The sequence below is a fragment of the Dipodomys merriami genome, unplaced genomic scaffold (assembly GCF_024711535.1).
Source record: "Dipodomys merriami isolate MVZ:Mamm:240054 unplaced genomic scaffold, mDipMer1.0.p SCAF_4, whole genome shotgun sequence".
Lineage (NCBI taxonomy): Eukaryota > Metazoa > Chordata > Mammalia > Rodentia > Heteromyidae > Dipodomys > Dipodomys merriami.
Window position 1 is genome coordinate 87,852,986 of NW_027205603.1, and position 17,796 is coordinate 87,870,781.

Below are 17,796 nucleotides of genomic sequence, written 5' to 3' on the forward strand. Positions count from 1 at the left end.
TAATTTTTCTTTTTTTCTTTTTTCTTTTTTTGGGTCCGGTCGTGGGGCCTGAACTCTGGGCCTGGGCGCTGTCCCTTCGCTCTTCAGCTCAAGGTTAGGGCTCTACCACTTAAGCCACAGCGCCACTTTCGGCTTTTTTCTTTTTGCTATGTGGTGCTGAGGAATCGAACCCAGGGACTCAGGAATGCAAGGCAGGCGCTCTACCACTGAGCCACCTTCCCAGCCCTCCTGGCTAATTTTTCTTATGGGCAGGACCAGCCCCTCCCCTCTCTAGTTGTCTGTTGAATGTTTAGCATAGTACCTGTTTTATATAGTGGAATACTCAATAGAAAGTCAATGAATAAGTGTATTAGTTGCCCTCATATATTTTTAGTTCATTTCAATCATGGACAGAGAGAAGGCACGTGTGTGTGTGTGTGTGTGTGTGTGTGTGTGTGTGTGTGTGTGTGGCACGTGTGTGTGTGTGTGTGTGTGGCACGTGTGTGGCACGTGTGTGTGTGTTGGTATTGGGGTTTGAACTGAAGGTTCTATCCTTTAGGATTTTTGTTCATGGCTGGCATTCTACCACTTGATTCACAGCTCCGCTGTCAGCTTTTGGTGGTTAATTGCAGATGAGTCTGATGGATTTTACTGCTGGGGCTGACTATGACTATCAGACCTCAGCCTCCTGAGTAGCTAGGATTACATACATGAGCTACCATCACCTAGCTTATTTGTTTTGGGTTGTTGTTGTGGCTGTTCTTGTTGGTTTTGTGCCTGTACTAGGGCTTGAACTCAGGGCTTGAGTCCTGACTCTTTTTTTCCTCAAAGTTAATGTAATACCACTCTCTTCTGGCCTTTTCTTGGTAATTAAGATAAAGAGTCTGAGATTTTTCTGCTGATCTAATATCAAATCGCCATCCTCAGATCTTAGTCTCTTGAGTAGCTAGAGTTACAGGCATGAGCCACAGTCACCCAGCTGATTGGTTTTTAATAGTCTATGTATGTTCGCTGTGTGTCTTTGATACTGAATTATTGTCAGCTTGCAATTCTTATTGCTTAATTCTGTTAATAAAGAATGCTTATATCTATGAATGTGACCCATGGAATTCATTTGATGAAAAATTGTTTTCAGTTGATTGGCTGAGTAATACACATTTTGAATGACTGAGTTAGTCTATTTGATGTAGCTTATTAGCCCCAATGGAATATTAACTTTGTAAAATCTTATAACTAGTTGTTTAAAAAATTTAATAGAAATCAATGCAAAAAATTAATACTTTTTAAAAATTTATTTACTGAATTTTTTTTTTTTGCCAGTCCTAGGGCTTGAACTCAGGGCCTGGGTGCTGTCCCCGATGTACACAAGGCTAGCGCTCTACCACTTGAGCCACAGCACCACTTCTGGCTTTTACTGAGTAGTTTTCTACAGATAACAGTCTCACAGACTTTACTGTCCAGCCTGGCTTTGAACCATGACCCTCAGATCTCAGCCTTCTGAATAGCTAGGATTACAGGTGTGAGCCACTGGCACTTGGCTTCTACATACTTTTTTAATAAGGAAAAATAATCAGTAGGAATACATTTCTTTCAATCTTTTTAAGGTTACAATAAGAGTTTTCTTCCTCTTTTGTGGCCCATTTTATTATTAAAAGAAATGCAGCTTTTAAGGTAGAATGATATGTAGTATGCTAGATTTTCTCTATGTTTTCTAAGTTACTTGCGAATGCATCAAGAAAATGTTATTCAATATTTCCCTAAATTTTATAGATTTTTTACAACCCATCTAACCTATTAGGTTATTAAATTTAATAATCTTTGATGATCTGCCATGTAACATAGGAAACAACTTTAAAGATGTGACATATTTCTATTCATGAGTGCAACTACATTTAGATTGTTTGTGTGTTTTTTTTAATACTTTACATTTTGTGTTTTTTTTTTCCTTTGGAGGATTGGATAGCTTTAGTAAAAGCAGCTGCTGCAGCCGCAGCCAAGAATAAAGCAGGGACTAAACCTCGAACCAGTGCTAACAGCAATAAAGATAAAGAGAAAGATGAGAGAAAGTGGCTTAAAGTACCTTCAAAGAAGGATGAAACTTCAACTTGTATAGCCACACCTGAAGTTGAGAAGAAAGAAGATCTGCCTACATCTAGTGAAACATTTGGTATAGAATACATTTTTTTGTTTTCCTTCCTAATGAAACTGGTGAACTGAAGTAGTGATTAAGTTGAATCCTAAGGTTCTATCTAATTTTGAGCTTATAATTGTTAGGCTTTTTCCTCCCATCATCATAGGATGGATGACTTAAAAATACTTTGTATCTCTGAAGAGTAAGGTTTATTTAGTTCAGTACTGGGCATTATGTACTTTCAATATTCTTGAGTAGAAATAAATTGAAAGCATTGATTTGAGACTTCTTGATGAGTAGGATTTTTTTTTCAGGTGTTTTATTAGGTTTTTTTTTATAAACTTTTCCTATGTTTTCATAGATATATTTCAGTGTTCTATAATGGAAGAAGTAATTTTCTTCTGCTCTTCTTCCTTGCAGAATGACTTTAGTAGGATTTTTTTTTTCTGGTATATCAATGTGGAGGGATTTGTTTTTTAAAGTTGTAAACAAGCATCTGTTATAAAATAATCAAAAGATTTTTTTTACCACTTTGCTGTTTTTAACTGTGTTTTAATTTTGGATTCTAGATAAACTCTCATATATGTGTTCTGTTAAAAGTAGGACTTCATGTAGAGAGCGTTCCAAAGATGGTCTTTCCACAGCCAGAGAGTGTATTATCAAACAAGAGGAAAAATAATCAAGGCAACTCATTTCAGGCAAAGAGAGCTCGACTTAACAAGATTACTGGTAATCTACAATGATTCTTTTTGGGGAGACTGGAGGGTTTCATTTTAGTGTGGATTGTTTCTAATAAAGTAAAATGCATCTTTTGGTTCCATGTAATGGACTGCTTATTAAGAAAGACAGTTACTTTCTGGTTCTTTAAAGTAAATGTCTTTCAGCACTACCACCTCTGTCTGCTGCAAAATGTCAATCGCGAAGTGTGTTCTGTCCCTACCTCACAGGGATGTTGTGAGGATTGAAAAGCTCAAGTGCCTCAAAATTCTATACTTTTTAAATGATTGTTGTAGGAATAGTTTTTAAAAGAAACTGGTTCTCTGCCTTTGTCAACCTATGGTTGAGATTTTAGATATTTTTATTTGAACATTCTTATTAACCAGGCTTACTTAAATATGGAAACTACTTGAGAGGAAATGGTTTAAAAAGGTAGATATCTGAGTTAAATTTAGTTCCTGAGTCACTTAATTTCTACTAAAATATTTCTGTAGTTTATCATTATTATCATTCTTCTACCATTATCTTTAGATTAGACTCTAGATTTTAGGCATATTTCTCTGTACCTTCTTTTTTTTTCCCCTATGCCTTCTTGTAATGAAGGGTGTAGCAATGGTGGGATGATTGAAAATATGGACAGGCCTAGCACGTTACACAAGAAGGGATTGAAGTATTAGACTTAGAGCAGATCATACCATTTCCTGTTGCTTCTAGATCCTATTCAGAATAATGTTTAAAACAAATTGTGAACAAATTTTAATATTTTGAGTATTTGTTAAAGTGCACTTTGAGTGTTCTAATTATTCCATTCTATATTCTTTTTTAAGGACAAATGCCTTTTAGTGTATTGGTCTAATAAAGCTATCTAAACCTCTGTTGCCATTTATTTAAATACTTTGAAGTTTAGTTTCATTGTCAGATGTAGGAATAAACATAATTACAAGGTTTGGCCATTTACTGAAAGAGGAAGTCAACCAGAAGATGACCCTGGAGCTGAGGGTATTAGAGCCACTCATCTTGTAGTGTTTATCTGATTGTCATTTCTTTCATAAGCTGAAACTATTTGGTCTCTTCCATTTGCCTACATTATTTTCATGCCTTTCTCTGAAAGTGATATATTTGATCCAAGATAAGTATTTCAAATCTTTTCACTATTAAATCTTTTTTATAAACTGTTAGCCTTTGAGAAAAAAACAAGATATTTTTAAAGTAATTGTTCTGATCATAACCTGAGACTTCAGTTTTGACTTAAAATGTGAACCCCATTGCTACGTGCAGGGCAAAAGAGGAATATTACACAAAGATTAATAAAGAAAACTATTGAAGAATTCAAGATGGAGGAAGATGGAGGTGATACTGTCATAATACATCTGCCCCTTCTTCATCGTGTTTTTTCTTTTAATCATATAACCTGATTTCAGTCATAGTCAGTATATTCTCATGCCTTCTTCTACATGCTTTCCTGGGAGGTCCAAGCTCAACATTAAAAGAAGTTAAAAAAAAAAGAAGATGAAAACAGCTGAGTCCATAGTGGTGTATTTGTCTCTGCATGCATGTTCTTGGAGAGGCAGTAGTAGGAAAAAACTCCATTTTACCCTGTGCATCAACTTAACAATCCTAAGTTACTTAGCAACACTATGTGCCTTGTGTGGAGGGACTTTCTCTTCACTTGCCCTTGGGTATCTCAAATGTGATGATTTGGCAGCAGGAAGAGAGCATAAGATTATGAATGTAAAGCCATGATGGTCTTTTACCTTTATTTACTCAGAAGATCTAAATGTGTGATACTTCTTTTAGTAGTTTGTGTCTCCTGCACTTTTTATTTCAGATTACAAATATGGCATGCAAAAGGACAATAGATACTGTACGATTGTCCTCAATAGTTGAAACCTGGGCTTCTGTTCAAGAAATTTAACTTGTGCCCATGAAAAATAATATAAAATAGCTATTTTTGTCAGCATTGTAGTATATTTTAATATTTGCAATCTTACCTATGTATGTCTTTTTGTCCCTTTCCTTCTGGAAATAATGTGGCTAAAATTACAAGTAGCTTGCTCTGACACACTTTCTCTATTTCACTTATTATTTAAATTACTTCTAGCTGAAGTTAGGTAGATGATCACTGGATATGTTTTATTTTGTATTTATTCGCTCTCTCCCTTCCCCATAAACATATACTACAACAATTCTAAACCTGATATCTGTGCAGAATAATGCCAGTGTTTTCAAATACATAGACGTTGGAAATGTATTTGCATAACAAGTGTTATTCTAGTGACTACTTAAATATTCTTTACTGCTTATTGTTATTTACATATTGACTTAAAATCCACATTTTTACAAAGATAATCAGTTAGTCTATAACTTTAGAACAAAGTTGCAGGTAAACTGAGTTTTAGTAGATCCAAAATTGTTTATAGGGTGGAAGAGAAGAGAATAATTATTACAATGATTAGTTCTAATTGTTTCTAGGCACTCCTGGAAGTTCCAGGAGTTTATTCAGTTAAAGATATAGATATATATTTTATTATTATTACTTTTATTTTTTGTCCATCATGGGGCTTGAACTCTGGGATTGGGCACTGTCCCTGCGCTCTTCAGCTCAAGGCGAGCTTTCTACCGCTTGAACCACAGTTCCACTTCCATCAATTAAAGATGTTTTTTAAACAATTTGTGAAGCTGGGCACTGGTGGCTTATGCCTGTAATCCTAGCTACTCAGGAAGCCGAGATCTGAGGATCGTGATTCAAAGCCATCCCAGGCAGGAAAGTCTATGAGACTCTTACTCCAATTAACCATTCAAAAAACCAGAAGTGATGCAGTGGCTCAAGTGGTAGAGCACTAGACTTGAGCTGAAGAGCTGAGAGACAGCGTTCAGGCCCAGCGTTCAAGCCCCGTGAGCGACAAAAAATATTTTTTTTTGAATTACCATGATTTAAATTGACTGGGAATATGTTGTTAACACTAATATCAAGGATACTTGATCTTGATCCCAGCAAAAGGATTTTGTGTTAAAATACATGCATGAAAAGTAGACCAACAATTTAACCTGTAGATTTGAGTGCTCCTTTTTCTATTACTATGAGCTCTGGCCTCTATTTCTGTTGTCACAAAGAGTAAGATTGCACATTTTATAATGAAATAGACTGCTCTGAAGCTGTGACTTTGCTTATGGGTAGGTGTTAGAACTCTTACTCAGTGTTTAATTTCTTACGATTGTACAATATATATTAGGAAGGAAATCTAGAAGAAGGCCTGTAGTAATTTGCTGATAATTAGCAAGTATTTACTAACAAAATTAAAATTTTATTTGTTTTCATTACTTCTCATTTACTATGGATATTACATTTCTTCTTAAAATGGTATCAACTTAACAGATTTTGGGCTGCCTTTTACAGCAGAAATAGAGTTCTCTCTTCAAGTACATGTTTTTATTGTTTGTCCCCTTTTGTCCCTTATGCTTGATAAGTTTAAGTTATTACAAATATAAAGCATATAAAATTTCTCATGCTTTATAAAAATTTAATTTTAAGTAGTGTTTTCTGAAGTTTCCCTTTTGTTTCTTACAATTTATAACTCTTAAATTGTAACGAATATAAAGCATGAAATTTTATCATTCATGCTTTTTATAATTTAATTTTATATAGTTTTCCTTAAGTTTCCTATTACTTTCTTGTGAGTACATTACAAAGGTATAATTTTCCTTCCTAAACTATTAAATTGGGATGGCTTTTAATGAATTAAAAGATGGCTCTGTAATGTTTTAATGAAATTTACAGGTTATGATAAATCATTTGGTTTTAAATCTTGCAACACTTTTTAAATTTGCAGGTTATGTTTCATTAAATTTGTTGATCAATGTTAAAAAGTATACCACCTGTAGAAATAGTACTGAAGATATAATTAGTATATTGAATAGCAAATGTATTTCCTGTTCGAATAGCCCTTAGAAATATAACCAAAACTCAATTCCTTAGAAAAGATGGACTTCATCTCTAATGGTCTATTTTCTCTCCCTCTATCCCCTTCCCTTCCCTAACCTTCCCTTCCCTACCCTTCCTTAACTTTCCTATCCCCTTTCCTCTCCCCTCCCCTCCCCTCCCCTCCTTCCTTCCTTCTCTCTTTCTCTACTTTTAAATTTTAGAAAATTAGGTGGACAAGAAAAACTTAGTGAGTGAATGTGCTTTTAAATATTAAATATCCTATGCAGCATCATTTTTTGCTCCTGTAAAACATAATTATGATTGAATTTATTATTTAAAATGTTTTATACACTTGTTTTAGCCAGGTGCCAGTGGCTCACGCCTGTAATCCTTATTTACTCAGGAGGCTGAGACCTAAAGGATCACAGTTGGAAGCCAACCTGGGTGGAAAAGTCCATGAGATTCTTATCTCCGATTAAACAGCAAAATACTGGACTGGAAGCATGGTTCAAGTGGTAGAGCAACCAGCTGTAAGCAAAAAAAAAAAATCGAGGGAGTGTTCGAGGCCTTTAGTTCACACTCTGATATTGGAAAAAAAAACTAAAGTTTGAATACCATTTTCCCATTTAAATGTACATTTTATGGGATATGGGACAGGAACAGAATATGTAGACTGTTATCTCAGTCTGAGCCTATTTCCAGGTCTAATACCAGACAGTGATGTATCAAACTCATTTCTGTCTGTTATTAAAACAGGAACCCTAAGTATTCAACTTTCCAGTACAGCAAAAGTATCTTTTGCCTAATGCAACATTTGGCCCCAGTACTACTCTTGAGAGTATGGTTTTGATATGTGTATTCCCATCTAGATGACTTAATATATTTGGCGTAGTTATAAAAGGCAAGACACATAGCCTGTTGTAGCTCTATGTTGTATATTATTCATGAGAGCCTTTTTTTTCTCCTAGGCAGTAATGTTGTAGATATCTTTAGCTATAAAGGTGGTATAAAACTGCTGTAGTAAGCTTATTCTTAAGCTGTTACTAGTTTTTAAATATGCTTTCTCTTGTGCAAAGGTTTTACATGGCCAGATGATTTTTTGGTTACCCTTTATAAGTGGCCATAACAAAAATAAATAATTGTTATTATATAAATATAAACCTGGTTTCATTGGAAGCACAGACTGAGCAAAAATTTTTAGCTACAAAAATACTATTAATTGATTAGAGCAGAGTTTTGATGATATGGGAAATTATAACTATTTTAAAGGTAATATTATGACTTATAAAGTTGGGAATAAAAATTTGAACATCTTATCACCTAGAATGAAGTTTTAATTAAAATATTCTAAGCAGAATTCATACATAAAATGAATCCATTCATGTTCTTGGATTTTTTTTGAAAATACTAAACATAAACACATAAGGATTAGGATTAAAGGATATAAATGAAATTTAAAACTGGGATAATGTTTGAGCTAATGATACCACAAAACTAACTTACTTTTTAAACATTAGCGATCTTGATTTGAACTTAGAAGCCATGAGATTTAAAATTGTCATGAACTGTGTGTTTAAAAATCTTAAAATGTAGTATTTCATACACATAAATTTTGATTTAGTCCTTTAATGTATTAAGGGTATTGGTATTTTTGAAAAGTAAGCATTTATAGTTGTTTCTTACATATTAACTGGGTGAGCACAACTGCTAAAATTATTGAGACATTAATTAGGATGAGATCAATTTTTTTTTCTAATAAGACATTTCTGTACAATTTTTCTCAAGGTTTGTTGGCATCCAAAGCTGTTGGGGTGGATGGTGCTGAAAAAAAAGAAGACTACAATGAAACAGCTCCAATGCTGGAGCAGGTATGAAATGGTAGCATTTGATTTATTCAAGGTTCCTTCCCACTGGAATGATCACCGAACTGTAGTATCCATGTAATTGAAATTGCCCTTTTAATCAGATATGGCAGTAGGATGCTTATTCATGGATGGTATATTTTTCTCTGCCTTCTCCATGGTATCCAGATAAGCTATAGATTTCATTAGCATTTATTTTCAATAGACTGGCATTAAAGTCTTTGTCTCTAAAATTTGAAAGCCTGGAGACAGGCATCCCAGGGTATAAGCTTCCAGCTGGACACCTTTAACTAGCTTACAAAAAGACCCTTACACAAATACTTTTCATTTGTGATTTAAAGCAGGGTTTTTTGGCATTGAATAAAGCTTCTTTTGTAAGAAGTTTCTTTTATATTGTAACAATTGGTGTTGTTTGACTATGTGTTTTATGAATTGATCAATGAGCCATACATTTTTGCTAGGATGTATATTTTAATAACTACAATAAAAAAGAGAGTTTAAAATACTATAAAGGGTCTGTCTTAAACCACCTAATAGAGGAATTTAAAAATGAAGGTTTGCAGTTGCTAGGTTTTGCCTTCGCTACCTTCGGATTCCCCTAATACCTGTACATAACAAACTGCATGCTTTTACATTCTCTAAGGGCTTCACTTCTTAGGCACTGTAAGACTATAAGAATACAGTAATAGCCATAACTGGATTTCCTTGGTTCTCCTGTTTTAAAATCTGAGCCTTAATGTAGTTTTAATATCTCCTTTTTGTATTTTAATTTTCTTTATTAGTAGCCTAATAAAGAAGACTTTAAAATGGGTATTTTTTGCTCTTCTCTTTATGTATTTTAAAGAATAGTCCAAATTTAAATGATACTGTATTGAGGTTTTCAGTGTTACTTTTGGCCTGATTTAATAACAGTTACATTGGTTTGATGCTTCCATTATTTTGTATTAAATCAGTTGTCAGTTGATGACTCATATCTTTGGATTTTCTGTGATCATCAATCAGTTAAATATTTTTCCCATTTGTCAGTATACCAACCAAATTTAAATCACTTTTTTACTGTATATTATCATATTCAGTGTCCCAGATATAAAAATATTTTGTACTTTCACTGCTGTCACAGTATTCTCAAAATGAATATATCAGGGACTTGGGTAATAAAATGTTTCTGGAAAATTCATTACAATGTCAATATTTTATTACACACAATCCTGTAAGGCAAATGTGATTATTACATATGGAAGCTAGTATAGAGACTAATACCTACTTCAGAGAAATTGAATTAGAAAAAGAAAGGAAAGTCAAGCAACTTGGTTATTTGTATTTGCATAATTAAGAGTTTTTGAGAGTCCTTGCCAGTTTTGTAACAGAGACCAATAATCATTCATGAAAACTTTGTAAACTATTTAAAATTTTACGGAACATCCTACTGTGTTCCCTCAGTTTTTATTTGTCATTCAGGTTGGTTTCAATGTGAAAATGTTTTGTAACTAAACTCTTAATTTTTATGCTATATGTTAGCCCTGCTTCAGAGTTAAAAAAACAAGTTAATTACATCTCAGTTGTTATCAACAGTAGACCTAAAGGAGAAGTATTGATTGTCACTAATCTCTGTTTCTCTAATGAGTTAAAATGTCACTCTTGACATAGATTGATAACAGGCCTATAGGCAAAAGTTAACTGTGCTAATGGATTTATTTTACTTATAATTTTTACAAGATCAAACTCTGTGGTCTTGAACCCCATTCTCAGATTATTAATTATAGATTATTGTATTAGGGAAATGTCATGTTATATTTACTTTTGGATAAAACTTGCATTTGATGCATAATAATTCAGTAAGTTTTTAAAGTGTTAATTTGTCCTTGTTTAGAAGTTAAGCACCTTATCAAGATATTAATTTAAGTTTTAAAATTTTGTTTTATAACTTTGTAACTCAAGAGTAATGGATGCTGTAGTGATGTCTTTCACTTATGTGAAGATGAACAATAAAATTGTTTATTTACACGTAATGGCTCTAATTACTTTTCTGGCAACACCTTTTATGATAGCTTAGGAATACTTTGCATTTATAGAGTACTTTTCAAATGACAAATCCCTCTTATGCACATGTATAATGAGTAAATTCAAGAATAGAAAAAGTGAGAAACACAGGGGACACCTGACCCAGGCCTTTTATATGGTATGTCCAGCCTGCCATCTGTACAGCATTTACTGGAGTCCTACTCAATACCAAATATGTACTTTTTATCTCTACCAAAATGTGAGGATCTTTATTGGGAACAGAATTATTAATTTTGCCTCAAAGATGTTTTTCTATATTCTAGAAGATTATAGACAGTTTAGTCATTCCTCAAAACATATAGAAGGGAAAGGTTTCTTGGGGACAGCTATGTTGTTCATAGTTTTGGCCATTTGACTCTTTACAGTGGCTTATCATAGTATAGATTTTTGGAAATGTATATCATGGTTTGCTCTCAAATACATATATCACAGAAATACAATCTAGACTTTCCTACATGATAGCTTTCAAACAATCCTATGTGACTATTTCTGTTGATTTTTAATAGTAGATACATTCACACATATTTTTACATATAGGGAATTTTACTGGCAAGCAAATGAAAATATTCTATATGAAAGAACTGACAAAAGTTCTAATTTTTTTTTGAAAGTATCAGTTGGCAGGAAGAAGGTAAAAATCTCTCATCTAAGAATGCGACGTATTTTGTTTTAAAATCCAATGTTTTAACTTACACTTTATCTCTTTGGTTTTGTTTTGTTTTGTTTTTTTTTAGTTTTTCTGTTGTTGCTTGTTTTGTATTGTTTTTTAGTCTTTTAACTCTATTGCTGGTGGCTCTGATTTCATGATGCATTATGCTTATGAAACTCCAGCTTTCAGCACTAAAATGAGTTAAAGATAATGTTTCATTAATTTGGTCATTGTTTTTTCCTGTTGAAACCTTTCTTTAAAGGGAAACAGTCTGCTTACACCTTCACATTCAACTTGAGATTATAAATCATCTCTAAAATCAAAAGTTTAATATATTTTTCTAGTGTTCTAAAGCATGAAAATGCTTTAATCAGTGTTCTTTGCAAACTATAATCAGTGTTTTTGCAATTGTGCTTCCAAAAGAAGTATATTTCAATTACATACTAAAAATATTTGTCCAGTAAGACAATTTTTTATGTTCTGAGAACATGATGAAAAAATTAAACTAAAAGTTGACAGTATCCCTTTAAAGACAGCCTTTTCAATTTTTTAGTTAATAATTTGTGGGGTTCTTTTGGTTTTTCATTTGTAATAGAAATGTTATATGTTGCTTAACAATGTTTTTGGGTACTAAAGTTACTTAACAATCAAATAGAATACAAGAACAAAAATGAAGAAACCAAAATAAAAATATCAATTTTTTATTATTCATTCAGGCGATTTCACCTAAACCTCAAAGTCAGAAAAAAAATGAAGCTGACATTAGCAGTTCTGCCAACACTCAGAAACCTGCACTGTTATCCTCAACTTTGTCTTCAGGGAAGGCTCGCAGCAAGAAATGCAAACATGAATCTGGAGATTCTTCTGGGTGTATAAAATCCCCTAAATCACCACTTTCCCCAGAATTAATACAAGTCGAGGATTTGCCGCTTGTATCTCAGCTTTCTTCTTCAGTGATAAATAAAACTAGTGAGCACAGATTTTTAAAAAATAGTTACTTTTTCTATAAGATACATTAAAAACTTTGATTGTAGTTATATTGTATTTTTATGAAGTTGCTTTTTGAAAATTCAAATTTAAGAGAATATGTAGAGGAGGCTTAAAGCTACTTCAGGGACAAGAATCATACATTTCTTACTGATTTATTTGTTGAGAAACTAGCTGGTAGAGAAACCTTATCATTCAGTATCACAAAATCCAGTGTAGTTGGACTTCTCAAGTAATAATGTAAGCTTAATGAGAGGCCTGATTCATTACAAAAAACAATAAACAAACAAATCCCCCTAAAACCCAAGAGATAGAAAGGCCTGTGGTAGATATTTGCACTTAGCTTTTTAACACTATTCCAATGATTACATAGTCATTATTCTCATTGACTAACCCTCTGCAGTTCACTTTATTTCCTTGTAGTATTTACAATATAGACTTAAATTAGATCCAATTCTTCATAAAAGGAAAATACTTTTGTGATTATATTTTAAAGGTTTTACTGTGCCAATACTAATCTTTCAAGTGTAAACCTAGTCTTAAAAATCCCTTTTCAACATTTCAGTATATATTTGGATGTATATGTGTATATAGATAGAGATATATATGTGTATATAGATAGAGATGTATCTATATATGTCTATATATGTCTATATATCTCTATCTCTGTGAACACACACACATACACACAAACACCAGTATTCCAAGTTGGAGACACGCAGCAGTTATCTGGAAAGTCACTAAGTAAATGACATTTTTTCCTCAATGTGCAACAACACATTCATTAGTAACATCAGTAAATTATGACACATCCTTATACATGTTATAATGTATCTCCAAAATAAAGATGTTGGCATTTAAAAGACTATCAAATATGCTAACTCTTCCATTTTGTTGTCATATCTGCTACCAAGGCATATTTTTCAATTTTTGATTAGAAATTTTGTTTGCTTTTATGTTGTTACTTTCAGTGAATGGAATAGAAAGGAATTAAAATCTCATGGACTTCCTTATGACATTTATATAAAATAATGTCAGTAGTAACAAGAATGTCACATGACATTGATAAGCACTTTATATTGAAGTTGTTTTCTATCTTGGTATTATAACCATAATGACATAAAAGTTGCAATGTATTCTTTCATTTATTCCCCATAATCATCCTGTCTTTTTCATTTTGATTGTTGTGACATACTCTTGAATATTTGAAGCATCAACTCCTTTAGACTCTGTTTCTTCTTATAAATGAAGAAGAGTGCACTGGCCTATGTAATCCTGCCTGTTATAAACAAATAGGTTTATATGGCAAGTAGAAGAAATCTCAAATTTGAAAAAAGTCAGATTTCCAAACATTTGTATTACATTATTAGCAGGTGTTTAAATAACAAGTTGTTTTAAAAGCAAATAAAAAAACATATAAAGGCAAGAATAGTACCAAATATTTTACTCTTTTAAAATGTTTTTTTGGCCCACAGTAAGTACATTATAATTTGTTTGTGTTCAATTTTTTTAATGAATCAGGCCTAGAAATAATATTTATAAAGAATCGATTTGGGGGGATGAGCATGGGATGTAAAACTATTTACATTAGTTTTACATTGGCAAGTAAAGCAAAGGACTAACTAGAGTGTATGTAAAATTTTTGTCACCTATGTCCCTGCTTTCTTAACTTAGTGTCTAGGTTTATAATTTTTTTACTAAAGGAAAAATGGCAGTTTGCACAATAATGTACAAATAGAGGATGGAATATAGTCACTTGGGGGACCTACTTGAAATTAATGTTCCATGTTATTTTCCTTTAGTCATGGTAGGTTTAGATTTTTTTGAATTTTTTGATTAACTCTTTGAATAGGGCACAATTTTACCTTTAGTTAACTTGGAACATGCCATTCCTGGTGGATATCTTAAAACATCATCAGAGGACAGAATTTGAGTCATTTTCTCATTTATCTCCTTAAATATTATAAGATGCTCCTGGTATGTATCTGCTTCGTGAACATTCAAGATCTTTTTCTAGGTCCTTCACAGCCTGTGAATCCCCCTAGACCTTGCAAACATAGTGAGCGGAGAAGAAGATCTCAGCGCTTAGCCACCACACCCATGCCTGATGATTCTGTAGAAAAGTTTTCTTCTCCCTCTCCAGCCACTGATGGGAAAGTATTCTCTATCAGTTCTCAGAATCAGCCAGAGTCTTCACTACCAGAGGGTAATGTATATTGATTTCCTACAGAAACAAACATAAAGGAAGATAAAGAAAAAAAAACCTTAAAATAGCAATTATTTGAATATTAAGAAATTTCTGCTTTTTCTCTGTAAAATCATTTGGACTTAAAAGCAGTTCCCTTATTCTATAAGTATTTATCAAGCACCTTCTTTGTGCCAGGCACTGCTTAACTTAACTTAACTTCTTTATTTTGTGTAGTGCCTGATGCTACACGTGTGCCACTTGAGAAGCTAGGACCATGTCTCCCTCTTGATTTAAGTTGTGGTTCAGAAGTTACAGCACCAGATTCCTCTTTCCGTAATGAATGTTCCAGGGCAGAAAAGGAAGATCCACAGATGCTTGCAAATCTTTCTTCCAAAGCAGTAACTGATGGCAAAGGAGCTCCAGCAGCAGCAGGTAAGGGATCTCATTCTGAGTTTGTTTGTAGATGCTGGGTGTACACGAATGGGTAACTGAACTGGAATTCGTATGTAATCCTGTTCATAAATACTTTCTTGGTAATATTTATAGATGATAGAGTCTCCCTGTCTTTTTGAAAGGTATTTTTTACTACCATTTTCCTTATTCCCTGGACCTACTGTGCCACTGTGTATACACTGTATATTTCTCTCTTCCTCCTTACATGCTTATTTCTACTAAATCGAAATTATTGGCAATAAACATAATTGTAGAAATTCTTTTGAAGTCAGAATACTTAATGTGATCAATTACTAGGTTTCAAAATTAAATCATTTAATTAGAAAGCACTTAGATGTAAGTATATACCTGTATTTAATGTAACCCCATATTTTAGAGAGAGTCGCCTAATGGAATATCATTAATTGCAAAGTTATAAGGACTTATACTTAACACATTTTGGGGGTGCTGTTTGTGTGTGTATGTGAGTGTGTGCATGTGTGTGTGTGTGTGTGTGTGTACATGTGCACACCAGTCCTAGTGCCTGAACTCAAAGCATGGATACTGTACCTGAGCTTTTTCATTCAAGTCTAGCACTCTACCATTTGAGGCATACCTCCACTTCCAGCTTATGGTGGTTACTTGGAGGTAAGAGTCTCATGGACTTTCCTGCCCAATCTGGCTTTGAATTGTGATCCTCAGATTTCAGCCTCCAGAGTAGCTAACATTTTAAGTGTGAGCCGCCAGTGCCTGGCTTGTTCTTATTTATTTATTTATTTATTTTTGTATCGGGATGCAGTATTCTACTAAGTTTTTAAAACTAACAGAATGACAATTCATACCATATAATTGTATTCTATTTTTTAATTTAATTTTATTGTCAAGGTTATGTACAGAGCGTTTACAGTTACGTATGTAAGGTAGTAAGTACATTTCGTGTTGAACATTGTTACTCCCTCCCTTGTTTTTCTCCCACTTTTCCTTTCCCTCATCATCCCTCCCAAGTTGTAAAGTTTGTTTCCAACATACTGTCCTGTGAGTATCACTGTTGCATTGGTTCGACCTTTATCCTTTGTCTCACTATTTTGTTGTTCCCCTTCCCTTCCCTAATTCAGATAAACATATATACAATACCCAGGGTACCAAAATCAAATACAGTGACAATAGGGGATATACCATACGGAAAAAAGAATGAAAGAAAAAAAGAAGTAACTTCACATAATACATTTAAAATACCAGCAACAAAGATAAACCTCTTGTTTCCATATCTTGGAGTATTCTTTTAATATTGGCTGGATAAAAGGATCTGAATTGAATAAGTTCTGAAATGGAGAAAATAAAGCAGCCAATTGTATTATTAATAATTATATTTACCAACCTTTAAAGAGTAGGATAAAGGGTTGTTATTTGTAGTCATGGTATATATTGAAAAAAAGATAAAACTTAAGAAATATACTATAGTTTACTGCTTTCAATTTCTCATTCCTCTTTTCATAGTAAAGATGCCATACTGTTACATAAAGCTACTTATAATTCCATTTTATCTGTGGAGCTCAAAGTTGTTTTATACAGTATAGAATTTACTTATATTGCTTAACAAAAAGAAAATGTCGACATCTGAAAATTGATCAGTTTTGAAACATTTCTTGTACTTTCTTGAATTGATCCATTACCTTTCACTTAATTTTTTAAACCTTGTACTTTATTGGAGAAATTAATTCTATTTCCCCTTTCCTCCACAAGACTGGTTAATTACTTTTGAGATTTTTTTCTGATAAAGATCTTACTCAGTTTTTTAAGTCTTATGTTTGATACGGTGCTAAGTATATAAAATATTTATGGTCATAATGATGCATATCCATTAGGAAAATTAGTTTTAGGTATATATGTGAACATTTATATTGTCCTTAAAATAGTAATATGACTGAAATACAGCTCAATTTAAATAGCCTTGTTACAACTAAGAGGTGTCAGCTCAATCATAATATGCTCAAAAGATGATTGGGTATGGATATCTTTGATCCAGGAGATTTTTTAAAATTAATAAGTTTTTTTAATTGTGAAAATACTGTACAGAGGAGTTACAATTACATGAGCAAGGTAATGAGTACATTTCTTATCAAGCATTGTTGCCTCCTCCTTTGTTTCCCCTACCTTCCCATCCCTCCCCCCACAAAGTTCTGAAGTTCTTTTTTCGACATAACGTCTTGTATTATCTCATTGTTGCAATGGGTCCACCTGTATCCCTATTTCAAAATCAAATTGATCCAGGAGATTTTGCTTCGAAAAAGAATTTAGCTTTTCCTCCAAAACTTTCTAGCATATTTGTAGAGAGGTGATTGGCTATCTTGTGGGAGAGGTGGTTCTTATTCATAATGGATTGAAACATACTAAGGTAGAGGAAACTTACTAAATAAAGCCTTTGCCTTTTCAGATATTAACAGTGACTATTTGAAAATAAAAGTAGTAAAGCAGTTTCCTAGGAAAGTGAAAGGTAGAAAGTAAGGGAGGAGCTTACATTTATCATAATAGGAGGAAGTAGATTTTCAGTTTGATTCTATGACTTCTTAATTTTTTTACTTTTGAGAGGAAGATAATGGAGTTTACATCTTGTCTTTTAATGGTACTAGATTTTAATGGTACTAGTTCAGGGCTTTACACTTGCTTGGCTAATGATTTACTTTTTGAGTCATGTTTCCAGCCCTTTTTTTCCACTGGTTATTTTAGGATTGAATTTGTCTTTTCACCCAAGTGTCCCACCTGAGCTGTGATCTTCTACTTGAGGCTTGCTGTAGTTGCTGAGATTATAAACAAGGGCCATCAAGATCAGATTCCATCTGTGGAGTCAGAGTCTTGAGGACCTTTCTC

General features: G+C 33.1%; 1 protein-coding gene across 14 annotated transcripts in view; it reads left to right on the plus strand.

The window, feature by feature from the left end:
- Positions 1–17,796, plus strand: part of Phf20l1 (PHD finger protein 20 like 1) — an 86,993-nt gene that overhangs the window by 29,066 nt on the left and 40,131 nt on the right. For 8 of the 14 annotated variants that reach the window (XM_069991427.1, XM_069991426.1, XM_069991429.1 and 5 more), the window contains 6 exons: positions 1,933–2,146; positions 2,711–2,839; positions 8,535–8,617; positions 12,038–12,290; positions 14,326–14,514; positions 14,731–14,928. In XM_069991427.1, coding sequence (XP_069847528.1) covers positions 1,933–2,146; positions 2,711–2,839; positions 8,535–8,617; positions 12,038–12,290; positions 14,326–14,514; positions 14,731–14,928 — 1,066 coding nt within the window. The remainder of the gene's footprint in view (positions 1–1,932; positions 2,147–2,710; positions 2,840–8,534; positions 8,618–12,037; positions 12,291–14,325; positions 14,515–14,730; positions 14,929–17,796) is intronic. The other 6 variants (XM_069991428.1, XM_069991431.1, XM_069991435.1 and 3 more) reach the window with 1 other exon arrangement.